The sequence below is a fragment of the Idiotropiscis lumnitzeri genome, chromosome 4, assembly GCF_059441095.1.
Source record: "Idiotropiscis lumnitzeri isolate Australia: NSW breed Sydney's pygmy pipehorse chromosome 4, RoL_Ilum_1.0, whole genome shotgun sequence".
Lineage (NCBI taxonomy): Eukaryota > Metazoa > Chordata > Actinopteri > Syngnathiformes > Syngnathidae > Idiotropiscis > Idiotropiscis lumnitzeri.
This window is the reverse complement of record NC_142394.1, coordinates 31,788,106-31,814,915: the sequence shown is the minus strand read 5'-3', so window position 1 is coordinate 31,814,915 and position 26,810 is coordinate 31,788,106. Positions and strand designations below refer to the sequence as shown.

Below are 26,810 nucleotides of genomic sequence, written 5' to 3'. Positions count from 1 at the left end.
CAAATAGTTTTCAGTTGTCCCAGGACCTTGAAAGTTGGCCAGATCCAGACAGGTATTGAGATATTTGTACTGCGAATGGAAACGATCACTCAAATTCACATTGAATAAATTAGCCATTTACGAAAATGGATTAGAATTCATATGGCGATACCTTCTGATCATAAAAGTCGTACAGATTCAAACACGAGGCTCATTTAAAACGTCTTAAACGATACATTTTGGTGGACGAGTCTAGGCGCTTATGAAGATTTTTATTTACTTTGAAAAAAACCCAGCAACAATTTATTTCACAATCCCAATAGATTTTGTTTTAACATTGAAGTAGTTCTAGGTGAGAAGGTCATTTAGTTTAGCATGCTGCATATTTTCAAAACGTCCCGCTCCAACAATCTAAATATTCAACAGGATGAAGTGCGATCGTGTATACATGCGCGTAAATGTCGGATTGAAAATGTAACCCATTGCATGTTTTATTCATTCCTCCTCTTCTTTTCATTGCTGGTTAATGCAAATGGGGGGAAAAAACAATCTTTGAGCGCAGAGGGAGTTGGCGAATGCATTTGACCTCGTCTCATCAAACTAAATGCTAAATGATGTGAGCGAGAAATTTGGGCTTCAACATAAAAGCTTACCTCGTGGCCTAGAAGCAGAGTAAGTTTTGTTTTGAAGGTCCAAGCCGGATGTTGCTGTTACCTCAGACTAACTTGACCACATTCTGAGGGCGAGAGAACCCGGGAGGTGGCGAGGCGGGCTCACTGGATTAGACGACGAAGAAGAAGGAGAGACGAAGGAGGAGAAGGAGGAGAAGAAGGAGAAAGAAGGAGAAAGAAGGAGGACGGGGCGGCCGTGGCGGCACGACGCAGCCTCACCGGGATGTACAGTAAACACAGGCAGAAAAATGGCCCCTTGTCGCCGGCGACGTGCGCCTCTTGGCTGGTGTTTGTCGCTTTGTTGTCGCTGATCATCGCCTGCCGAGCGGGTGAGTCAAAATTGAAGTGGACCGGTTGCGTATGGATGATGACGTGAACAAAACACGCAACTCCCTGCACAGAGAAAGTTTGTAAAACGTTAAGCCAAGTTTGTTCGCCGTTGGCGCTTGTGCAAGTCGCAGATTGGCTGCTGCTGCTGCTTCCCGTTGTCTTTTTCTTTTTTGTTGCTCTCTTTGTCCTTAAAAGGAAGAGTTTTTGGTTGCCTGTGGGCTCCTCGGTTATGACGGTGCCGACGAACGGCGCTTGCAGCAGGGGCGCTTCTAGCATCACAAGTTGAAGGGTGTTTTCACAGGTTGTGGGGGCCAGATAACAAAACTGCTGAAATTGTATTTTTTTTATTCAGTTTTTTTTTTTTTAAATCAGCAAGACCAATCACCGGAAAGAACTCGAATAAAGGAACGAAAATGGACATTTAAAGACTACTGAAAGTGGGCAAAAGTGACAACTTGTTTCCGATTCCAAACAATGGAATGAATGGCTTGTGACTGCAAAGCGCAAAGAAGCATTTTGAGTCGATATAAGCATAGCAATTGATGACAAAACCTTTTTTTTTCCACGTTTCCTTCCACAGAAATACACATTAGCGTGTAAAACAAAGATAATGACATTAAAGCGTTTGTCTCCGTCAAAAATGAAAAGTTTGCTTTGCAGATTTTTCACTCTGTAGTAAAGTTGATCAAATACTGAAGGAAAAAAAAGTCAACATTCCAATCTTCTGCCTGCAATTCAAATGTCTGTTGTTGAAAGCGTTAAAGGACCCAAATAGATTTTTAAGTTCATCAGCTGATGAATTGGTTATTGCAATTAATTTCTACCGTTCACAGGGATCTGCCTAAAAAAACATTTTAAATTGACACTTTACGGCCCGGTGGAAGAACACGTACGTCATGCGGCGTGAAAAGACACGCTCACTTCCGAGCATCCATTTTTTTTGTAGTCAGTTATGGTCTAAAATTGTGTTTTTATGACCAAAATGGGTTGGAATTGTGCCTTTTCTTTCTCATTTCTGACTTAGTAACGCTGATTAATGTATTGCACGTGTTGTTTCCAAAAATAATCGCAAGGAGATTATTCTTCAAAATGGTTCAGGAAATGTTTTTGAAGATTTGTAGTTGCGCTGCCAACGCAGAAGCGGAAGTCGGTTGGAAAAAGACGACTGCCTGCGCTTTGAATGTGCTGACAATGCGCCGAGTGTGATGCACGGCCGCTCATGTGAAGTTGCGCAAGAGTGGAACGCTCGCTGCCTTGTTGCCGTCAAATCGGGGCGAGCTCATCAATGAAGTCACGGCCGCCGAGTCATTCTTGCGTCTTCTTCTTCTTGTCCTCGAGGTCGCTTGCGTGGGCTCCGGCGCGTTCGGGTGTAAAAGATGCGGGGGGAGATCTCGGCATTCTCAATGCTTCCTCTTCGTCGACACGCCTCACGCGGCGCTCAAAAAGAATCGCAACGCCCACAGCTGTTTAAAAAGTGACTTGTATGCAAATTGTTGCCTGTGCCACCGCAAGTCAGAGTGATTTCCTCGTCTTTTCAGGAGGCCCTGGCGCCATCCTCGGTCGTCATGGTAACAAAAGACGGACCACCATATGAAGTCGTCGTGAGCCGTTCTCCCAATAAGGGCTCGTTCGGTCGATGCAGCGCAACTTTATTCACGACATATGGCATTTCACGACGACTGTCGCTGGAGCAAAGCACTTTCCGTGCAGGAAAAGAGAAAAAAGCGACGACGGCGGCGGTGAAAGCACTCAATGCAAACCCAAATGAATGATCCCGACGCCAGAAACGACACATTTCAAATTGCCTGCCTTTATCTTCTGCAAAGAGCAACGACTGATGAGTTGTTTTGTTCTCAATTTTTTTGCTGTTTTTTAGAACAAAATGAATTCCCGCTGTGGTTTTTCTTTCTCAGGGAGGAATTACGTCATTGGCAATGTTCAACTTCGTCCAACTGCCTTCACAAAATATGAGCTGACCAGTAAATATAAAAATATTCTGTTTTGCACAAAAAAAAGAAAAAAAACAGCAAGAGAATAAACAAACCAAAAAAAAAATAGCAACAATGTGTGCACTAAGCGAAGTCACGACCAGTTACTGGTGAATGAGCATTGATGGAGGATTAATAAGAGAAAAAAAAAAATGTGCTTCTTCCGTAATTATTTGTGTGGCCTCAGACGGCTCCAAATCTTTTGCAGCGTTCATGATGCAAAAGTGAAGAGCGGCGCGTGAATGCGACTTTTCCAAATAGACATGATTTGATTTGCGGGGCCGGGGGGACATTTTGGTCCCCTGTAAAATAACAATTTCCTATTGGGCGTTTTGGGACGTTTTGGATCTAGGTGGGCCCCAGTGCTCGGTCCTGGGCCCCCAATTATTCAAAATCTACCACCTTCCCCTTTTTTTTTTCTGACTCTTGTGAATTTTTTTTTTCATTGCTTCACGGGTGACACCCAGCTGTCACCCAATCTTGAAATGCCACATCAATCATACACACACGTTTATGATATAGATAAAAAAAAGATGTTATGTGTTCCTGAAGCGTTGCTTTGACCTTGGAGAACTCCAGCAAGCATTTGTGGCGTGAATGACTTCCGAGTGCCAGAGTGACCCGAGAGTCCCTGAGGGGTTCCGCCGAGGAAATGGTGGAGTGATTTTCTTTTTTCCATTCTGCCGCAGATTGTAGATGATCATCTCACGAGTGTTGTTTTCTTTTTTTTCACTCCGTAAATCACGAGCCAGCACGCAAACCATCGTCGGCGAGCTCGCCGACACTTCAGGGCGCCGAATGAGGTCTTCGGCCATCGAAGCGATTTTAAAGATGTCCTGACAGACGATCGATATTTTTCTCATTTATTAATTGTCTTTTTTTTTTTTGTTTGTTTGTTTTTTGGGGAGGTTGACCCCTCATTTTCTGTTTCTTAACGCAAAAACATCCAATGTTTTAAATAGTCCATTTGGCGCCTTCAAAAGAATTCTTTGAACCCAAATTGTCAAGCTGACTTTTCCGTGTTGCGCTTGGTGGCGGGTGGGGGTGTTGGGGGGTGTGTGTGTGTGTGTGTGTGTGTGTTTAGCAGGAGGGGGAGCGTTTGTGAATGTAGGACAGTTGATCAAAGTACAAATTTAAATTTTTGTGCCGCCAGCTGCACTTTGTGTGCGTCCAATTGTGTTGATTGGATTTCTTTTTCTTTTTTCAAATGTTTGCCCGAAAGCGCACAAAACGAGTCTTTTGTGACTTTTCTTCATTCTTTCATAGCGGTCAATCTCTTTGTCTTTGGTCGTCGTCGTGTTTTGAGATCTCGTTCCCGCAATTGAAATTGGATGCAAATGAAAGCCGGCTGAGTCTCGCTCGCTCCCCCCTTTTTTTTTTTTTTTTTGTTTATTTTTTTTGTTTGTTTTTTCCGTGGCCCGCAAGCCGCCGCCATGTTTGGCCTCCTCGCCGGTGCTGCTCACATTTTATGGGTTGTGCGAATAATCTTGACTTTTGCCGGAGGGGGTGGAAGACATCTGCCTCACCTTGAAGAAAACGAGTCGATTGGCAATTTCTTCATTTTTTTATGATTTTTTTGCGCTGAAAATGGATTCTTGGATTGCGCTGGTTGCTTTCCCGCTTGGTCGCAGTGCTGGCGTGACTCCAATTACTGTGCGCCAATTTGTTTTTGACCCCTTTGAGTCGAGGCTCGTGATTCATCATTTGCGGCGATGGGCGCACGTCCGGAAGTTTGCAAATAATTGAGCGCGTTGCTCCCTCTTAATTCTTTCTCATGTTTTCTTTCCTTTCCGAAGGCTTCCCGAGCGGACGGACCGTGACGGCGAGGTGGCTTTCTCAAGGTCGAGACAAGAGGGAGGCGCCCGGCTCGGCTCAGGTCGGTGACTTCACGCTGGCGGCGCTTTCGAATGTCTTCAAACGATGAATCGCAAAGTGTGCTTTGTGTGCCACGAGTGAGTCGAATCGTGCGATTCATTTGCAGAATCATTTTTTTCCGACTGAAACTGCGACGTCACTTGCAGCTTTTTTTCCGTTTGCTTTTCAGCTGCAAAGTTCACGACTTGCAGCGTTGTCGTCTGCCGAATGTGGTCTGCGTTCTCGGTTGTCTTTGGAACGAGTCAGAGTTCTCGCTGCAGAAGTCTGGAGGGCCCTCTTGTGGCCGTCTGTGAAATAGCATTTTTCATTTTGTTCATGTCTAAGTTGCAGGACCAGTCAGCGTCCGGAAAATATCTAAAACAAGTGGAAGGGAAAAAAACATCCATCCATGCATTATCCGCCGCTCGGGTCGCGGAGGCAGCAGCTTCATCAGGGTAGCCCAGACTTCCCTCTCCCCTGCCACATCTTCCAGCTCTTCCGTAGGGATCCCTTGGCGTCCCCAGGCCAGCCGGGAGACATAGTCTCTCCAGCGTGTCCTGGGTCGTCCTCGGGGCCTCCTGCCGGTGGGACGTGCGCGGGACACCTCACCAGGGAGGCGTCCGGCAGGCATCCTAATCAGATGCCCGAGCCACCTCATCTGGCTCCTCTCAACGCGGAGGAGCGCTGAGTCCCTCCCGGATGGCTGAGCTTCTCACCCTACCTCTAAGGGAGAGCCCAGACACCCTGCGGAGGAAACTCATTTCGGCCGCTTGTATCCGATCGACCGGTAAATCGAGAGCTCCGCCTTTTGGCTCAGCTCCCTCTTCGCCACGACAGACCGATACGGCGAGCGCATCGCAGCAGACGCTGCACCGATCCGCCTGTCCGTCTCTCGCTCCATCCTCCCCTCAGTCGTGAACAAGACCCCAAGATACTTAAACTCCTCCATTTGGGGCAGGATCTCCTCCCCGACCTGGACAGAGCACTCCACTCTTTTCCGACTGAGAACCACGGTCTCAGATTTGGAGGCGTTGATCTTCATCCCAACCGCTTCACACTCGACTGCGAACCGCTCCAGTGAGAGTTGGTGATCACGGCTTGAAGAAGCCAACAGTACCGCATCATCTGCAAAAAGCAGAGATGCGATATTGAGGCCCCCGAACCGGATACCCTCATTGCCTCGACTGCGCCTAGAAATTCTGTACGTAAAAGTTGGGAACAGAATCGGTGACAAAGGGCATCCTTGGCGGAGTCCGACCCCCACTGGAAACGAATCCGACTTACTGGCCTCTGACATCGGTTGTACAGGGACCGTACTGCCCGTATCAGGGGGCTCGGTACCCCGTACTCCCGAAGCACGCGCCACAGAACTCCTCGAGGGACACGGTCGAACGCCTTCTCCAAGTCCACAAAACACATGTAGACTGGTTGGGTGAACCCCCATGTACCCTCGAGGACCCCGTAGAGAGTGTAGAGCTGGTCCACTGTTCCGCAGCCAGGACAAAAACCACACTGCTCCTCCTGGCTCTGAGATTCAACCTCCCGATGGACCCTCCTCTCCAGTACCCCTGAGTCAACCTTACCAGGGAGGCTGAGGAGTGTAATTCCTCTGTAATTGGAACACACCCTCCGGTCCCCCTTCTTAAAGAGGGGGACCACCACCCCGGTCTGCCAATCCGGAGGCACTGTCCCCAATGTTCACGCAATGTTGTAGAGGCGTGTCAACTGTGACAGCCCCACAACATCCAGAGCCTTTAAGAACTCTGGGCGGATCTCATCCATCACCACGGAGTCCACCAGGCCCTGCTTCCTCAATGGAAGGCTTCAAAGTATTCTCCCCATCGACTCGCAACGTTCCCGAGTCAAGGTCAGCAGCACCCCATCCCCACTATAAACAGAGTTAATGGTGCACTGCCCCTCCTCCCAAGACGCCGGAATGTGGGCCAGAATTTCCTCGAAGCCGTCTGGAAGTCGTTTTTCATGGCCTCACCAAACTCCTCCCACGCCCGAGTTTTTGCTTCGGCAACCACCAAAGCCGTATTCCGCTTGCAATTTTCTTCATCTCCGTCCAGCAAAAAAAACCAAAAAAAAAACGGGATTGTTTGCAGTCCATCGCATGACTTGTTGCCACTGAAGGACACGAGACAATCGCGATGTCTCGACCCGCTCGGTCCGTTTGCGGCGGCTTGGTCGGGCTCGTCCAACGCGGTCCTGGCTAAACTCTGACCTCGTCTCGTCTCATTTGTCGACATTCGCGACTAGGACAATTTGTCTGTTTTGGAGCCGCGCTCGCCGCCAGCATGATGCTACGCATGCTAACGAGCTAACGACAAGATGGCAACACAATGGCAGAAGCTGTACAAAGTCGACGTGCGAGTGAGTCACATCGTGCCTCAAGTCTGAACCTTCGAGTCCCAAATGACTGCGGCAACAATCCGCCTCCCAAAGCAGTCTCCGTATAGTTCTTCCACTCCCCAAACTGTTTGCTCACGAATACGCCAAAAGGAGACTGTGTTTATTTATTTATTTGACCCAACTTTTGGATTAAATGAACCACCCAAAAGTTGACCCAATTTTCATTTGACCCAAATGTTTTTGGAGTCATCTTTTTCTTCTGACGCTTTTTGACTATGAACAGAAAAGCTGGCTTACTCCTCGGCACCTCTACTAGCATCTGGTCTGCAGTCCTGAGGCACCGGGCAGGTGCGTACGGGTCGAGGATCTCCGAGAGGTATTGCGGGGTGAGACCATTTCAAGATTTGAAAACAAATTGAATGTTCCAAAAACCTCTAAAACGTACTCGGAGCCAGTGAAGGGATGCCAGAGTCTGAGTTATGTGCTTCCTCTTATGAGTGCTAGTCAAGAGACAAGTAGCAGCATTTTGGAGCAACTGGAGACACTTGATGGAGGACCGGCTGACTCCAAAACAAAGTGCACAACAGTAATTCAGCTGAGGTGCAACAAAGGCATGAATTACTGTTGAGAAAGTAGATACTCTACCTTTTCCACCTGCCTAAGATGAAAAAAAGCTGGATTTATCAACGGCACCAATTTAGCGGCCCAATTTAGCATCACTGTCCAGTATAAGACCCAAGATTGAGACGGTTGGCTTTAGATAAGACTCCAGCGGGCTCAGTTGAGCAGGGTGGGAAATATGAGGGCCACTGGGACCAAACACCATCATTCATTAAAATTCAAGAAATTCAGCGCCATCCAGGTCTTGAGTTGACCCACAAAAGACAAAAGTGGCTTCGGTTTTTGTGCACAGCGGGACGGCATGGAACCCGAAGGGAGCCGATGCAATGAGAACAGCCGAGGCCCCACAATTGAACCTTGTGGAACACCGTCTGACACTGGGGCACTTTAATTAGCTAAGAATACTTGGAGCCTGCTTATGTTGCTGCTTGAAAGAAATATATTTCTCACGGCAGATCAAAATTAGTTTTGCTACTTGGATGTCCGGAGTATTGATTTTGCATTTGGTCTTCACTTTGTTTGGCTTCAGTGCATCCAATTGAAGATTTCTGAGCATGTCTGGTCCAATTCCCGAATGGCTGCGAAGGGCTTGCGTGTTGAGAATCTGGCATGGAGAAAATCGTTTTGGTGTGTTACGGAGAAAAGCTCCCGCACGTCGGTCGAGACTGAAACCCATTCGGAGAATCGCTTTTCGGTCCCGACATTTGGAAAATGCGCTCCGAGAATCGAGATTGACGTTTTCAAAAAGACTTTGAGGTGATTTTGGCTCAGCTATCATGAACACACGTTGATGTTTGCAAGAACAACTCGATGGTTGTTATCGTCTTGTCGTCGCTTGCGGTCTTTCCGGAAGTGTGTCAAATCGCAACGTGCGGACAGAAGCAAAAGACATTTTCCGGTTGATCTCGACTGACACTAAAGAGTGACGGCCTCTTTGCTCTCTCGCTCTGTCCGCATCTGGATTTTGTACGTCGACCGCTCGGCAAAGTCGGCGGGAAGCCGCCGTGCCACGTGGGCACGCTTGCCAAGTGCTTTGCTTTCACACTTCCAGTTCCACTTTTGCGTTCCAACTTTTTGTCTTTCTTGTCGGGAGCACCGCTGGGCACGTCGTCGATTGATTCCCGATTAGTCGCGCGTGTCAATTGTTGATTTATTGCATGCGTTGATGCCATCGAGTGATCGTGTTGGCTGGTTTTCTTTTGTTGCGATGCATGCTCGTGTGTTGTGCACACACTCCACTTTTATGGTGATTGGTGATGTCACAGGTGGGGGGGAGTGGTCTTCGCTTATTAGTAGTTGCACTCACCTGTGGGTCGTTGTTGTTTGGTTTTGGATCGTGTGGTGGGGTGAGCAAGGGGAAGAAACCTTTTGCTGACCGTACAATTCTGCGTAAACTAACATCGACGTGACCTGAACCGGAGCATCAAACAACCGCGGAACATCGGCCAACTCTTGTTGCGGAGAAAGAGAGAGAGACAGCAGAGCAGCCAAAGAGAGCGACAATGACAGACAAGTGCGTGCCTGTCATTTGCTTCCGCGATGGACGGTCAAGCCAGTTGGGATGCGCGTCAAAAATGTTTTCCACTCCCCTTGTCTTAGCCTGCCGTGGCGTCATTTAAGTTGGACGCCACAACAACTTGTTTCAAATCGAGAAATTCGAAAAGAGGACTTTGAAACCCTGAAAGTCGGTCGGCATTTGTCGCTAACAGTCAGGAGTGTAACCAAACACGATTCCAATCCGAAAATATCAGATTGACAAACTGAAGGGAATCCCGAAGCTGAGCCTTCCGAGCATTCCTCAATCGTCTTTTTTTCCCTCCGTGCTCTCGGATCGCATTGAAAGCGTCCGGTGATGTCATCGTGAAGCACGTCAACAATTGGTTGCTTTTCATCCATCGTGCGAAATGAGCCAGAGGTGAAAAAGTTCACCGCTGTCCGTTTTGGGAGAAGGAATGACGGTGATCCTCTTTTTCCGTTTTCCATTTTCTGCCGCCGGTTTCGTCTCGTCTCGGGAGGCTGGCTGGGTGGGCGGGGCTTGTGAGGAGCAGCAGAAAGGGGGCGTGGCATGCTACCTTGACCTAAATGCGGCTCTCGTTAAGCCGGGTTGCACATGAAGCCGGGAGGAGGGCATGCATGCATTTTTCTTCCTCCTTCTCCGTCTTTGTCTTTTGGAGGCCGGCAACGAAATCTTCGGCGCCGTCGTTGGAAATCCTCGCATCTCGTTTCTCATCAACTCAACTTTGGAATGGCAACGCGAGCTGCGCGCCAGCCAGGCGACGCCATTTTGGGCCTGGCACGTCACATGTGGGCCGGCGGGAAACAACTTTGGCCTAACCTGGCTCACTGCACCGGAAACGCACCAAAAGAAAACGCCATGCAAAATGAAGCGAACTTGCAAGTTGCCGCTAACGAAAATCTCATTGAAGATATTTGGCAAAAAAGGTTTTTTCTACTTGTCGTGTCACCTAAAAGGCGCCATTTTTTTGCGATGACATTATCATCCGACTCTTGTTTTTATCCGTCAGGACGAACGCCCGCCGCGAGGCCAAATCGAGCTCGCCTCCGCCGACGTCCGACTGGTCCTGCAAGTGGAACACAACCGGTGAGTCGAGCGTGCCGCCGCGTTTGCGTGGCCGCGATGGCCGCTTGCTGACGTCGCGCTTCGGTTTGACTTGCTTCGTTTCTTGGCATTTGGAGCAAAAAAAAAAAAAAAGTGAATTTTTGGTCACTTTCACTTTGTTGTGTTCACGGAAACATTGAATGCATTGGTTTTTTTTTCCCTTCAATTTAAAAGTTGCCAGGTCATCTTTTTGTCACACTGGCAAATATCGACAATTCTATCGGCGGCGTCTTGCTTCTCGTCAACATTCCATTCACAAAGTTTGCGATTGCAAAACTAAAATGATTGGGTTGTGTCTTTGTCGATTGTACCAAACAAACGTCGTCATGAGATGGAACGCACAAACATTCTTCTCCAGTTTGCGTCTTTGTTTCAACCATGAGACACATTTGCTAACTTTAGCAATTTGTTTTCTTGACCGAAATGTAAAATTTTGAAGAAACACAAAACTTTACGATCTAACACAAAGATAATAACATAAAATAAAAAAAAATCTGAAAATGTTTTTTTCTCTCTTGTAAAGTTAAATGCTAAATGATAAAATACTGTTTAAAAAAATGAAAATGCACATTTGTGGACAAAAAAGTGATTTTATTCAGCATTTATATTTTTTAATACATCCTGGCCAAGCCGTGCAAAGCGTGCTTGCTGTTTATTGCCAAGTGCGGTTGGAGTCGCACAAAGAAAGAAAGAAAAAAAAAAAAAAAGCCAAACGGACGTTAGCGTTAGCTGGAAGCCCTTTTCTACATTTTGTGCATTTGATTTTAGCGCCGTGTGCAGATTTGGCGCAGGTTGCTAAGCTACTGAGAAAGTGCGACTTGGACTTTTTCTGGTTGCTTCATCATCAAATGAGGAGGAGGAAGACGTGAGCGCACGTGGCCGGCAATATTCGAATGCTAATGTTTAGCATGCTAACATTTGCTCCACTTGTTGGTCGAGCGCATCGTTGTTGACTGACCGCAAAGCTCGGAGTGGTTGCCATGGTAACCCACCACGGCAGCACGTCGACAACGAATGGGACCTTTGAACTGCAGTTCCCAAAAAAGAAAATAAAAGCAACATTTATGCCACTTTGCTAACGACGCCAGCATCCACGTCGCACGCGGTCGGCCGCACATTTTTTGAATTTCCGCGAGACAACCAAAGCGTGCTGTCGGTCGGCTTTGTTGAATTCCTCTCGGACTTTTCCAAAGAAGCGACGCGACGCGTGTCATCAAATGTTTGATCGCAAGTCTGGCCTTGAACGTCAGAGCGAGCTGTTGTCCAAACAAAATAAAATAAAATAAAAAGACAAAGAAGGTGACGCGGTGTCCAAACAAAAACCCAAACAAATGCTGTCTTGTGAACTTCCAAATGTTTTGAGGCTGTCTTGTCCTCGCGACTCTCAACAAAACATCTTCACTGAATACTTTTTCTTTCTTTCTTTTTTTTTTTTGCTCCTGTCAAAAAAGTTCCTTTTTGCCCACCAATTGAAATGCGTCGCCGACTTAATCGTCCCATGTTGACACTTAACGGGAGCCGTCGGGGATTTGAAATCCTGAGACGACGACAAAAACTTTCTGCCGTGTATTTTGGCAGCCCACTTTTCTTTCCTTGAATTCTTTTTCAAAGCCGACAAAATGATCGATTTCAACTCGGCTCGGTTCTCATTTGGGCCGGGATGACGTGACGATTGGCAGCTCCGAGTCAACGCTGGTGTCAAAAAAAAAAAAAAAAAAATCGTGCTGAGCTTTCTGATTCTGAAGCAGCGGCAAATTTGAATGACATAAAACGGCCCAAAAATGTTTTGAAGGCCGAATCCAGCGCACGAGATTGCCCCCAAGGACCAGCTGTGACAGGACATTGTGATTTCCAAGCACATCAAAAGTGGAATGCTGATATGCACCTCTTTGCTTATTAATTGTGACAAATCATGAATGTCGTTCCTCCGAGATAATCAAAAGTTGGGCCGATACTAACAATTATTTAATCATTGACGAATTAGTCGATGATGAAAACGGCAAAGATTGGCAACCCGTTGGCGCTCATGAAACGGGACGACCGTTGCAGAAATTTGACAAGCTCCATTTTCCAAATATTCGTGGTTGCGACCTTCCGAAAGGCGACGTGCCAAAATGGTAGCTACCCAAATGGCCGTCAAAGCGGGAGGAAGGAAGCGCAACGTTTCACCGTCGTCGCCGTTCCATCGGCGCTCATTTTTCCTTCTGACCAGCTCGGCAAAAAATGTTCGACGGATTCATTGGGGATTTTTTCTTTTGTTTTGACATTTCTCTGCGCAAATATGCTGGCACAGTGCGAATGGCGCCGACGTTGACGAGGCCTTCATTCGAGCTTCACGACGCAACGGCGAGTGACGTTTGTCGAGCGTGCGGGCGGCTCACGGGAAGCGGCCGCAGCTCACCCCGCCCTCGTGCGTTCGCTTCCTGTCAAGTTCGATGGCGCTGGCGGCGAGCGGGTGGGCGTGGCCGCTCGCGATCACGTGACCTTGCGGTCCCGCTGGGCCTGCTTGCCATCTTTTCGGGCGCCTTAAACGCCTCCGCCGATCCCGACTTGATGCCGGTGACGGACGCTCGTTTTCCCCTCACGACCGGCGGCAACGGCAAAAAGCAGAAATAAAAAATTCCCCAAAAGACAAGCCTACCTTCAAATGGGAGCCACTTGCTCAATGACATTTTCAGCCCGGCTTGGCCGCCGCCGATCGGAGCGGGCGCGTTTCCGTCGTCGGCCGACATGTGACTCGGCGGGCGCCGCGTCCTTTTTGCCTAAAGGACACCCGTTTTGTCTTTTAGCCAACTTTTAGGTCCAGACTTCACCGAGACATTCTACTCAGACGCTGGAGTGCCGCTGACCGTGACCAAAAGGAATCACACGGTAAGTCAAGTCCGAGGAAATTGCGCAACGCGTGCTCGCTCCTCAATCCGACCAAAAGACCAGACTGCGTTGCGGCGTGGCCTCGACCTGTCCCACAATGACGCCGGCGTAAACGAGTCGGACTGGTGAGGTTTGTCCTTTCGGGCCGAAGGTCAGAGGTCAAACGTCTTGCTTCACAATTTGATTTCGTATTGCGCTCGTTTTGCCGAAGAACGCTTTGATCCCTAGTCCAAAAACAAATATCAGAGGTTATACTTCAAAAAAAACAAAAAAAAAGTTGAGGAAGCGAAGCAGATTTTTTCCATTTTTTTTTTGATTTTGTGATTTGCAAATTTCAATTTGCTGACTTTGACAGACGTTCAAAACGGCTTGCGGCTTTGTGCGCACGTGAGCGGCCGGCTTCCGCATTCCACTCGCACCCGCAAAATCGCCAACCCTCGCTGACAATTAATTTGTATGTTCGCCCTAACCGAGCTGGAATGAAAGCGCTTATTTCACGCTCGGATGAGGTGACAATTTCAATCCAAGCCGCTGGCGGTCGTCGGCGTCTCCTTTTAACATGAGCCGCCGCTAATACGGCCCTTTTGAATTTTGCCAACGACGGCGATTCTTTGACGCTTCCACATCAGAACTTGAAGTGGAAAATGTTTTCTTATTTTGAGGCGACGCGGACGGAACAAGTCGACTGAAAAATTGGGACAAAAAATGTATGCCACCAAATGGTTCTTTTTTTGGGTGTTTTGATTGTTGAAAATGAAGTGATTTGCTCTTCTAGTAGGAAAAATTGCGCTACCAAAAAAAAAATCATGGATATGGTTTTGCATGATTTGAGTTTGGAGGATAATGACACCTCGTCCCAAAAAACGGAAGCGTCTGGTCGCTCGTTGGAATTGGACTGGCAAATGCGTGCGCCCGATTGGCGCTCAATGATGATGTCACAAAACAAAAAGAACGAACGGGGACGTTTGTTTGTTTGCGTTCAGGATCACTGCTTCTATCACGGCAACGTGAGAGGACGTCCCGATTCGTGGGTGGCCGTCAGCACGTGCTCGGGTGTCAGGTGAGGACCGCCGGCGTAACATTCTCGCCCGCTCGCTCACGTCGCCTCTCTTTCGAACAAAGAAAATGACGGAGATCGGCATGAACCCTGACGGACGTTGGTCCCGAAAGATCACTCTTTTGATCCTCCCAAAGCCAGTTTGCCAAATGCTTCCTGACCGCACATTTCAACATTCGAAAATCAGCTCGCCGTCCGACCGTCCGTGAAAACAAAGTTAGTCGGGCCCGCAAATCAAAACTGACTGTCCAAAATGGCCTCCCGACGAACCAACGCGCCTTAGACAGCCGCGGGATTTCCTCATTGTGACATCATCGCGGCGCCCACCTGCTACTGGGGCGTACCGTTACAAAAAAGGGGGAGGAGCCACAGACGTAGAGAACAGCGGGGAAGTCGCCTGCCACCAAAGTAAAGGAGCCAGCTCATGATTGTTCTCGGGATTGTGCTATTGCCCCCCCCTTCTTGTAATGGTATGCCCGAGGAGCAGACTCGAACGCACGCTGCTCTCTCGCGTCCTTTCGTACACAAACAACCATCTTGAAATGAAGCGCTGCCGTTAGCGTCTGTCCGTCGCGCATGGATTTCTTTTTCTTGTTTCGGGCCGGAACGGGGTCGGAAGTTCAGAGTTCAAATTTCCCCATTGTGGGACTAATAAAGGACATCTTATCTTATCTTATCTTATTGAGGCCGGAAGGCTCCTCAGATTCCGGCTGGCGGGCGACCGACCGGAAAAAAAGGGTCAAGTCAAAATCTGCACCGAATTGATTTAGATTCTTTAAATCAGTCCACTTATGAATGTTTTTTTTTCCCCCGTTTGAATGTCTGAAATCTTTTTGGGTCGGGCTGCCGTAAACCAAACTTGGTTGCGAAAGTGTCGCCTTTCCCCGGCAACGTTCAAACGCACGTCAAAAACGAGGCCGACGTTTTATGGCTGGAATATTTTGACGAGTTTGGAAAGTGACGTGAAATATTGATGGCATGCGAATGTTTGAACGCGAGCGGGCGCCCAACGTGGCGATGATGCGTGAAGCAAACGCGCTTGATGTGCAGGGGCGTCGTGTCTCTCAATGTCAACGACACTTTCTACGTGGAGCCGCTGCTCGGCGCCGGCGCCGCCCGCCGCCATTCCTTGCTGCCCGCAGAACAGCCGCCATTGAGAGAGGGAACCTGCGGCCACGGCCGTCACGCGGCCCACCGCGTCGCCGACTTGCTCGCGTCGCATCATTTAAGGGTGAGTCCGCGTCACTTTATTCATCCATTGTTATTTTATTTTCCATAATTGTCCGCATCTTCCACTTTTTTCATCCATGTCGCTCGCTCCACGCGGCTTCTGCGCGGTATTGGCCGCCATTGTTTGTCTTTGTGTATTTTCTGGTTATCGAGCTTCGGCAGACCTTGCCGATGATCTGTTAAAAAAAAACGGCGGCCCTCGAGCACACGATTGAGGACCCCTGATTTGAGATGTCAACCATCTACCAGCTCAAAGTTTTCGTCGGCAGGTTTCGCCGATTCTAAAATAAATGCAAATTGAAGGCCTGGACGTGGCAAAGTCGTGAACGTCGTCGCGACGTTGGGAGGCGTTTTCGTCCGATTCGAGGCGTCCAATCGGGTCGGGCTGTCGTGTGAAATGAGCACCGTGATTGGCTGTCAGCGAGCGAGTCCGCGCACTGGACACGAAGCGCAAGTTGCTGGCCAGAAAAGCGCCCAGACCGAGTCGTCAAACGACACCGCGCTGACCGGCGCCGCCAGTGGCGTGGAGGGGAACTACATCTGACGCATGCGCAGAAGCTCCGGAGTCGTCGGCGTCTCCGTGGGCTTTTGCGGTGCGTGTTCTGGTCCTAAAGCGCGCTGACGTGCCGACACCGCGGTTTGGCTTCGATGGCCGTCGCCGGATTGGCCTTTCAGACCATGATTCCACAAGAGGGCGCCAGAGTAAGACCTTGCGAATATGGTCGCCGAGACGCGAACGCTAAATGTCAACTTATTGTGCCTCGCTGGGCGACTCACTTTTAGATGCCGCCATGGCAACTGTGCTGGCATTTTGGCCATTCTAAAGACAAAAAAAAAATTGTCCGCGTTGTCGAGAAGGAATGTTGTTTGGACGCCTCACTTTTTGCTTTGGATTTTCGTTTGTTGTGGTGTGATGTCCTTTTGCAAATTGTTTGCCGTCGTTGCAGACGAAAAGAAACGCGTGGGGCACCGCCAAGTACTTGGAGCTCTACATCGTGGCCGACAACTCGCTGGTAAGCGACGTTCACCTGCGCCATTTACTCGACTCACAAAATGTTCGGCATCCTCGGCTGACGGATTCGACTGTTTTGGGTTTTTCTTTCCTCCATATTGCATTTTTAAAGGCCATCCTTTTTTCATGTTTTGACCCCCAAAAAATAATTCGCTTGAAGCCAAAATGAAAATAAAAGAAGCACGAGAATAGCGACTGAACGACCATCATTTTTTATTTTTTTTCAATCTCAATGGCTTGCGTCCTTTTGACGTCATCCACAAATTCCTGCAGTCCTTTTGGGCAAAAACCCCAAAGGGATATTCTGCATATTCTGCGGCCCAAGCCAAAGAACGTCTTCCGCAAGTCAAAGTAGCACGAGAATGACCTTGTTTTTGTCCCAAAAAAAAAGCAAAAACCAACACACGATTGTGGTCCAAAGATGAATACGTTTGAATTTGCTGAATTCCGAGAGCGATTTCAGTCTTTGTGCCGTTTTTCTTCATTTCGGTCCTTTGAACGAGTTTTTTGCCGGCCTGTCGATCGATTGTTGGCCGTGGTCTCAAAAGCGGACGTGCCTTGGGGGGAAAAAAACCCAAACCATTGGAATGGAAAAGTGGCGGCCGGCGCAAACGACAAACTCCTGAACTTGAAAATGAAACGTGCGCACTCGATGACGACGAGCGGAAATAAAAGCAAAAAAAAAAGGGCTTCTGGATTGCGCAAACGTGACTTTGGGATGTTGACGCTCGGCTCTCTTTCCTTCTCGTCAGTTCAAACGACACAATCGAGACTACGAGAAAATCAAGACGAGGATCATGGAAATTGCCAATTACGTGGACAAGGTCAGCTGCGCTTTGGCGGCGGAATTTGCCACGTGCCGGTCGGCAACTCTCGTCTTTCAGTTCTACAGGCCTCTGAACATCCGCGTGCCTCTGATTGGTCTGGAGGTGTGGACCGGGCGGGACCAGTGCATCGTCAGCGAGGAGCCCAATGCCACCCTTTGGTCCTTCCTGCAGTGGCGACAGAAGCTCAAGTGGCGCAAGAAGCACGACAACGCGCAGCTGCTCACGTGAGTCCTCCGCCCTTTTTTTTTTTGCGCCGCAAGTCTGGGAATGGACCTTTCTGCGCACGCTTCTCCCACAGCGGCGTGATCTTCAAAGGGACAACCATCGGGATGGCGCCGCTGGAGGGAATGTGCAGTCCGGAGAGCTCCGGCGGCATCAACGTGGTACGTGGCCATGAAAGCCCACGCCGGCGACTCGCAAAAATTCCAAAATTGGAACAAGCGTCCAAACGGAAAAGCCGTTTGTCCCCGCTGTGATTTTGGTGCAGGACCACTCGGAGCTGGCCGTCGGCGCGGCGGCCACCATGGCCCACGAGATCGGCCACAACTTGGGGATGAGTCACGACCGCGACGGCTGCTGCGTGGAGGCCACGGCCGAGCGGGGGGGTTGCGTCATGGCCTCGGCCACCGGGTGAGGCCCCGCCCCGCCCCGCCCGCCCGCTCGCTCGCTCGCCGCCATTGAGCGCCCGTCGCTTTGCTGGCAGGCACCCCTTCCCGAAGGTGTTCAGCCGCTGCAGCGAGCGCGACCTCGACGGCTACTTCCGGAAGGGAGGCGGCATGTGTCTCTACGACATGCCCGACATGAAAGATCTGGTGGGCGGCAAACGCTGCGGCAACGGCTTCGTGGAGGACGGCGAGGAGTGCGACTGCGGCCAAGCCCACGTGAGCGCGCTGCTTTTGTCATACTCGCCTGGCGCGTGAATTTCGTGACGCTCGGGTGAGATTTGACAAAGGCGCCCCGAAACATCAAAAGACCGACAACAAAAAGTTTCCTACTGGCTTGGAATTGCCGATGCAAATGTTTTGTTCGGCGGACTGGCGAACGCGGCCTCGTCAATTCAGCAAACTTCGTTTGGGGCGGCAAATTCCTTCCAACGATGAAAAGGAGACCAGACGCTGGTCCAATTGCCATTCTTAAGTGGAGGTAAAACGTTTTTTTTTTCTGCCGTCAATTTGTCGTTTTGAAGCTAGGTCGCGTCGCCAATTTGATTGTTTTTTTTTTCCTTTGTCTAATGGCTGTCGGAGCGCACGTTGCCGTTCTCGGCGCTTCGTTCCGTCACGCCAGCCCCCCCCCTCCCCATGTGTCAATCAACTCTCACATTTGTCGGGAGAAGCGGCGCAGCAGCTGCACAGAGGTCGCCATGGCAACAGGCGACGCCGCGCGCGTGTCGAGTCACGCGACCGCAGCAGCCGTTTTGTTTTTCTCTTTGTCACGTTTTCGCCGGTCCGTCGTCTTCTCGCGGCACATTCGTCTGCCGTTGAATTTGCTTTTGCGACGCCGACGTTTGCGTTTGTTGTCGAGCGAAGGCCGGCAAAGCGAGCTTCCGCTTGCTCGACTCAAAGTGAACATCTGATCTTTGTCCGCTTGCAGGAATGCGCCAATGACTGTTGCCATGCCAACAATTGCACGCTGAAGGAAGGCGCTCAGTGCGCTCACGGAGTGTGTTGCCAAGGTTGTAAGGTAACGTCTGCTGGGCTCACTTTCTTCCCGTTCTGATATTGCAAAGATGAGCAAAGTGTCACAATGTGGAGTTCTGGTCCAATTTGACAGTTGACGCAAGCGGGCAGCATGTGCCGAGGCCCGGCCGGGGCGTGCGACCTGCCCGAGTACTGCACGGGCGCGTCGCCGTACTGCCCGGCCAACGTCTACCTGCTGGACGGCTCCTCCTGCCAGTCGGGCCGGGCCTACTGCTACACCGGCATGTGCCTGACCCACCAGCAGCAGTGCGTGCAGCTGTGGGGCGCCGGTAAGAAACGCCACCGGCGCCTTCATTTTGCATTTGGCCCAGGAAACGAGTCGACGCCGGCGCGCTTTTTTCCCACTTTTGTCTCCACATTGAAAATGAGTTTGCTCTTTCAGAAACGAGTGCGAGCTTATTTGAGTTTGCCAAAACAAAGTCAATTGAATTGAAAACAAACAAAGTAAAACTCAAAGTAACAAGAACCGTCCCGCCGCTTCTCGTAACTCGCAATCGGTGCACGGTTCAAACTGAAAAGTCTATTTTCACAACGTTTGACGAGAATATTTCTCTTGAATTTGTACCCCGCGGCATTTCCGATGGTCTTTTTGAAATCTTGCGCAACAAAGACTCATTTTGAGAAAACTGAAACGAACCAAGTTTCAAGAACAAAACTCAAAATGAAGTCAAAATTCAAATTCCCAAATGAAATTCTGCCCGAATGCAAATTTCGCCTTGTGAAACTCTTCAAGGACATCTTTGTCTGAAAACAACCCCCCCCAAAAAAGTAGTGCTTTGGCACCATCGCGTGGCACGGACAAGCAATGAAATGGCGAATAGAAGGAGATGCCGAGCGCTTCGATAATTCCCCGATGGGCCGACGTGTTGCTTTTTGCTTTGGATGTTCTGAAAGAGCCCGAAAGAGGCCTCAGGGCAGCGAGCGCAAACGACAAAACGAGGCCTTGTTTTGCGAAGCCACCGGTTGGGCAAAATCTTGGGACGACGCGTCCACTCGACCCGCCGTTCCCTTTTTGGACTCGGCGCCGGGTGAGCAATTTGGCCCAAATTGAGCTTAGTTTTAACGCAGTACGTTGAGGAGTGCTCCAAAAGCACGTCCGGAGAGAAATCGGTGTCAAGGACGTATCGAACATTGACGTCACACTTGTCTTTTTCCTCACTTTCGCCTGTCAAGTGATGGAGAGTCTTTCCGTTGCGTTTTTCCTTTTCTTTTTTTGTTTTCGGCCATTTTAAAGGCAAGGTCAAATGATTTGAAAGCATTTCGGCCGCCGCTGTGTTTCCGAACGAAACGGCGAGCCGTTTGCGTCCCGGTTTTGGATCGGCGTCCGAACGTCAACCGTGGAACGCGCTGGCGTGTTTTGCAGGCGCCCGCCCGGCCCACGACGCCTGCTTCCAAGACGTCAACGCGGCAGGGGACGAGTTCGGCAACTGCGGCAAAGACCAACGCGGCAACTACGTCAAGTGCGCCAAAAGGTGAGCGCCATCCGCCGCCACGTCCGAGCTTTGGCCGACAGCAAAAGGGAAGTAGACGTTAATGCCATCGCTTACGACGTTGACATGGGCCGGCCCGACCCATCTCGGGGATGAAAAATGAGGCCAATTTCCGCGTCGGCTTCTTTGAGGGTTTTTGCCTCCCAAAAGCGCAACGCTGGAGATGATTTGTGTTTGCCTCCCCCAACATCTACTTTTCTTTTCTTCGTTCTTTTTTTTTTTATTTTCGGGAGGGTATGCGTTTACACTCCTGCTAATTAATGCTTCCAAATTTCGTGACGTTAACGAACGTCGGGATTAAGCAAGTTGATTGCTGCGCTGCCCACATCGAAGATGCGGACTCGTGCAAATGTCACGTCCAATTGGACGAATCTTTGCATTAGTCACGGCAACAACTCGGCTTCATCTTCCTGTAATTGTCAGCAAGTCCCCCCCCCCCTCTCAGATGGCGAGTGTGAGTTTGTCTGTTTTAATTTGCATATGAATGAGGCAGATTCAAAGAATTTAGATGACTTTTTTTTTTTTTAAGTGTCATTGGAAAGTGGAAAAATGTGGATCGTGTTTATTGGCATTTTTCCCAAATTTTGTGCGCAGCTCAATAAAATGAGGAAATTGTTGCCATTTTATCAACGTTTACCGGTACTTGGCGCGCGTTGTTGCCGACAGTTAGCGACGACGTCCCACCAGCGTCGGCCACGAGCGCCCGTTGGCTCTTTGCGTACTGTCGAGTCACCTAACGATTGCAAAAGGTTGCATTGCGACACGCAAGGCGACGTAACGGAACGGAACGGAAACCTTGTGTCCAGTGACGCCAAATGCGGCAAGATCCAGTGCCACAGCGCCGCCAAGAAGCCCAAAGGCACCAACGCCGTGTCCATCGACAACACCATCAAGATGGGCGGCACGGAGGTCAAGTGCCGCGGCACCTACGTCTACAGCACACAAGACGGCCAAGGCGACCTACCCGACCCCGGCTTGGTCATGACCGGCACCAAATGTGGCGAGGGCAAGGTCAGCTCGCGTCCCCCCCCCAAAAAAAGGAATAAAATAAGCACCAAAACTGGCCATTTTTTTTGGGGGGGGGGGATTGTTTGCTTGTTAGAATGTTAATGTTGTTAGAAAGTGGACTATTTTGCATGACACGAAAATCACAAACAAACAAAAGCCAAAATAGAAACTGAAGGCTGCAAACGTGCAACTAAAAATCAAACAAGGATTCAGAGAGCAAAATCATATTCTTCCTTTTTTTTTTTTAACCTTCTTAATTGCTGCTGTGAAATTCAAAGTCAAACAGCAAACAAAAATGTTCTTTCTGATCTGACTTTTTATTTGCTTTGGCTGTTGGAACAATTTCTATACGTTGTGAGAAAGGAAAGGGAACAAAAACGCTCAGATGAGTCGAATTATTGTTTGTTGAGCCAATCTTTGCGTGTGTGTTGGAGCGCCTTCTCTGGCGTGTGCGTGCGCCTGCAAGACATGCTCGTGCGCGCCTGATCTTTTCCATGGCGCGTGATTCCAACAGGCTTGCGTTCTCTTCACAGGTGTGCCGGGAGCGCCGATGTCAAAACGCATCCTTTAACGAGCTGGAGGCTTGCATCTGGCGCTGCCACGGCAACGGGGTGAGGACACAAAAGCTGCTCCGACGGTCACGCCGCGTGCACCTGTCGCAATAAGACAATACGAAAAAAAACAAAACAACGTCTGTGAGGATTTATCGGCGCAGCCGAAGCGGGCCTGAGCCAGATAAGGAGGCAGGCATGCAAGATTCATGAGTCCGTCAAGCTCTCGGCGGCTCGGGTGGCGTTTTGCTGATAATGGCACCAGCAAGTGGAAATGCGCATGCGGGCCAACATATTCCAATCTTGATCCATTATCATGTCACCCCAAATTGCACTCAGCAAAGACGCGCGTGCCACGAAGGTCACATGCGCTGACCTTCCTGTCCGCTGCGCCCCCTGCAGGTGTGCAACAGCAACGGCAACTGCCACTGCCATCGAGGCTGGGCGCCACCTTTCTGCGACAAGCCGGGACTCGGCGGCAGCATGGACAGTGGGCCGGTGCAGTACGAAAGTCAGCACACACACACGCACACACACACACACACACACACCGCCACACACACACACACACACACACACACCCCAACGGGGGCCGATTAGGGACGTTGGCTTTCATGTTCCTATTGGACCTGAGCACAAAGGTTGTTATCGTTAACGAAAATGAACAAATTAATGTACAAAAAAAAAAGTGGTTTTTTTGTTCACAAAAAATGAAAAGGAAAATGCTTTGAAACAAATGAAAATGAAACCAAATGACATCATGCGTTTATAAAACTAACACTCATTTTTATTGGATAATATAATGACTTTTTAAAAAAAAAATTGTATTAAAACAAAAAGACAACTTATCACTCAAGCAAATAAAACTAAAACTAAAAAATAAAAGCTACCAAGCGTGCTCTCCAAGTCATTTAAACGGACTGAATTTCGAAAGCAATATTCCAAAACAAAACAGAGTGCAAATCTTTTCTTTTGTCTTTTCCATTTTGGAAATCCAAAAGGTTCCGATCCCGTTTGTGACGTTATGCGTGCAGGTCAGGCGGGCTTGGTGACGGGCCTTTTGTTCGCCTTCCTGGTGCTGCTGCCCGGCGTGCTGCTGCTCTTCTACTGCTACCGGATCAAGACGTCCTTCTTGCACCGATGGCTCGAGCGCAGACGCAAGAACAAGAGCAAAAAGTAGCGTACTCGTTCACGCAGTCATCATGAATTGCCGATTGTCTCGCTTCAGACTCGATCCGGAAGCGATGCTTTGAAATACGCCCGCATGTGCGCCGACTCGCTCGCGATGGTCTGCGTGTGCGTGTGCGCCATGTAGGCGTCAACGAGCTCAACTTGTGGTTTGTTTGCGTGATCTGCAGACGGGTGGCACGCCGGCCTCATCACAGTGCAGAGGTCGTGGCTTCGATTCCGGCTACGACCTTCCTGTGCTGAGTTTGCATGTTCTCCCCGTGCCTGCGTGGCTTTTCTCGGGGTACTCCGGTAAAAAAAAAAAAAAGATAGATGGCAGGTTGATTGAACACTCCAAATTGCCCCAAGGTATGAGTGTGAGTGCAGATGGTTGTTTGTCTTTGTGTGCCCTGCGATTGGTTGGCGACCAGTTCGGGGTGTGACCCCGCCCACTGCCCAATGACAGCTGGGATAGGCTCCAGCGCGTCCCCGCGTGAGGAGAAGCTCCGTTCATGAATAGCTGGATCCGCCGAGGTCGTAATGCTCGGACTGCGCCCTCTTGTGGTCAGGACCGAGACGGACAAAGCGAAGAAGAACAGCCACCCGAACCCCGCCTTTCACCTGAAAGTTGTCGGACCGATCGGCAAAGCCAGCAGCCACAAGGGCGTGAGTTTCCACGTAGAACATATTTGATTGAAAACAAAAAAAAAAAGGCATGTACATGTTTTGTTTTTCGCCCCTCTAGCTCTCTGCCGCCCGCAACGAAGTTCTTCCTCTCCGACCGGATCTGGCGGCGGGTGGCGCCCAGCCGGTCAACATCGTGCGACCCCTGCGTCCCGCCCCCTTCACTCGTGACGTCAAGGGGCCCCGCCCTCCACCCTCGAAGGCCCCCCGGCAGCGACTGAGCCCGCCCAGGAAGCCGCTGCCCCTCAACCCGAACCCGGCGCCATCGCCACTGGTGAGGCCGCCTGAAGTTCCAAAATCAACCCGAGGCGGCCGGTTAACTGGCATGTGACCGCCTGAACCGATGCTGGTCACATGTGGTCACGTGACTCGAGCTCACTCGCTAGCAACGGTTGTTGGTGTTGTTGTTGTAGGCCAGACCGTCACCTTTGCCCCCCCAGAGGCCCCTCCCCCTCAGTCCCGCCAGAGGAGGCTCCCCAGTGAGGGTGCTCACCCCGAACGTGTCGCCCAGCTTTCTGGTCATGATGCCCACCGCGGGAAGACTCCAACCTGCGGACGGCGTGCCCGCCGTCTCCCCTCACAGAGCGCTCAGGTGACTTTGCCGATTTTCACTGAAGATTCTGGCGAGACCGTTTGGGCTGTTTGGTGTTGATGAAAATGAGACCAAAAGTTCACATGCGCAACAACCGGCTTTAAAAAAAAAAAAAAAAAAAGCAATTGGCTCGGGAACTTCCTACATTAGGCATTAGCGCCATCTAGAGGCAGTCGCAGCACCTTTTGCTGCTCAGTCATTTTCAGCTCATTTGATCAATAAGTGTAAAAAGAGAAAGACATGCAACACTTTCCGACACTTTCATCTCCGAATATATATTTCATATTTATTTACAATACGTTGCTCCAAACTCTTTTGTTGCACTTTTTGTCTTTGGTGGCCCAGCTCTAAATTTTCCACGGCATCACATTCGACGCGGCACTTTTACAGATTCGATGATTAAAGGGGACGTCGATCGCATCGTTTTCATTCCGAGAATTTGTTCTTAGCGAGCCCTCCAGTCCAAACTCGTCATTCTGATGACGAGAGCGTTTGTGGAAGATGAGTTCGGAAGTGAAAGCCCCGCCCCCTCGTTTTTGTCCATCTCAGCGGGCGGCCATTTTGTCAATGACATCACAGTTCCTCAGGTGACGACCAAAGAGGGCTCACCTGTTTTCTCAAGCCGAGTCGAGATCGGTCGTGATGCGATGTCATTTTCAGTCGACAGAAAGTGACAAAATGGCCGCCCCCTTAAATGGCGAAAAACGTTCGGGCTCGTGGGCTTGCATCGAACACATTTTTGGAAACAAATTTGGGGCTTAACTTCCAATCTGGTCTTCCTAAAGTTGAAAACGATTTGACCCAAAATGCCACAAGACGACAAACTCAGCCAAAGGTTTTTGTGACCTTTGAACATGTTGATGCAAAGATATTGTCTCTGCGCCATTTTTAGGACGGACTGATTTCAGCAATTGACTTTCCTGTCCTGTGTCGTGTCCCCCAGAATGGTCGCCGGTGCCCAACGGAACGGGGCGGCGGCGCCGCCTCCATCGTGAAGACGGCCATCCGCGTCTCCCTCAAAGCTTTTTTTTTTTTTTTTTTTTTTGCGAGTGGCGCGAGCGCGGTGCCGAGGGAGGACGCCGACGTTTGAACAAAAGTGGCGACGGGTCGGCGCGCTGGAAAGGTCGCCATTTTGCACGAAGGCCTCGCGGACGCATTTCTGCCCAAATCGCTTCTTTTATGGTCGTTTTTAAACATACTTTGTGTACGAAACTTGTCGTCGTGTTTACAATTTGTGTTCTGTGCCCAAGACGTCTGTCCTCACTTCGGGGAGGTCGGTGTCCACAAATGCTTGCAAATCGCAACCACAGGTCCGCGCGTTCGCACTTTGATGGGAAGCCGTTTGAGCATCGATTGAGGACAAAGCGCACACTCGTTGGCGGACCTCAAGATGGACGTCACGGACATCGACTGGGCGCTCAAACGGATCAGGAACGTCCAAAGGCAGCCGCAAGCTGACCATTTTGCTATTTGATGATCGCTGAAAAGGTCGCTGAGGCAAGGAAATGCCAAATCTTGTTTTGGGACTTTGGGACCGTCGTTACGTGCGCCGGCTCAGACGCTGACTGGAATTGGTTTGCAGTTCCATCTGGTCGGGTCGCTCTTTGGAAAACGTCCACGCAACTCTGGAGAAACAAAAGAAGATTGGCCTCAGCTGCTTCTTTTGAGCACTGTTTACATATTGACCGAGTACCTGATGGAATTGCAGCCGCCTGCCTTCTGCGTCCGTCCGCGCACTCGCTTTGATGTGAATGTCTTTTGCTTTGTGTCACCACTTTTGGAAATTGCATCAAATATTTTTTACCAAATGCTCTTCACTCTCCGTGTGCTCATTTGAAAAACTTTGAACTCGTTTTCATCTGATTGGCCATTCCAGGTGGGGGTGGGCCGATTATGTAGAGCAGCAGTACCCAACCGACGGGCCACGGTCCGCAGCGGTCCAAATAGGCTGGTTATTTATTATTTGAAGCGGACAAATGGTTGATTTTGAAAAGTGACCGGCTTCTCTCCGTTACATCGTCAAGATAGCAAAAAGACCGAAGACCAGTTGGTGGTCCGCAAAAGTTGGAGACTGCAGTGGAAAAAGGTTGCGGCGGTCTGCTGATGCCTTGACCATATTTGGCCAATCTGTCCAAGTTTGCTTCTGAATGGTGTCATAAATTGGAGTGTGTGCGTGCGCGCGCGCGCGTCATGGCTGACGCTATGG

The 26,810-nt window shown here is 49.8% G+C and overlaps 1 protein-coding gene across 4 annotated transcripts; it reads left to right on the top strand.

Moving 5' to 3' along the window:
* Positions 1–700: 700 nt before the first annotated feature.
* Positions 701–26,412, top strand: adam19a (ADAM metallopeptidase domain 19a). 4 transcript variants are annotated; one of them, XM_088293148.1, is made up of 23 exons: positions 701–979; positions 4,765–4,844; positions 10,324–10,400; positions 13,208–13,289; positions 14,273–14,349; positions 15,397–15,577; positions 16,524–16,589; positions 17,341–17,412; positions 17,473–17,639; positions 17,714–17,798; positions 17,903–18,045; positions 18,119–18,296; positions 19,006–19,095; positions 19,186–19,381; positions 20,476–20,584; positions 21,409–21,613; positions 22,144–22,221; positions 22,564–22,672; positions 23,196–23,337; positions 23,898–23,994; positions 24,074–24,286; positions 24,426–24,604; positions 25,548–26,412. In XM_088293148.1, the coding sequence occupies exons 1-23, from the start codon at positions 874–876 to the stop codon at positions 25,597–25,599; spliced, it is 2,784 nt and encodes a 927-aa protein (XP_088149274.1). In that variant the 5' UTR covers positions 701–873; the 3' UTR covers positions 25,600–26,412. The 4 variants fall into 4 exon arrangements, with proteins under 4 accessions (XP_088149274.1, XP_088149275.1, XP_088149277.1 ...); XM_088293149.1 differs by having other exon boundaries at positions 25,497–26,412; XM_088293151.1 differs by lacking the exon at positions 701–979 and having other exon boundaries at positions 4,791–4,920.
* The last annotated feature ends 398 nt before the right edge of the window (positions 26,413–26,810 follow it).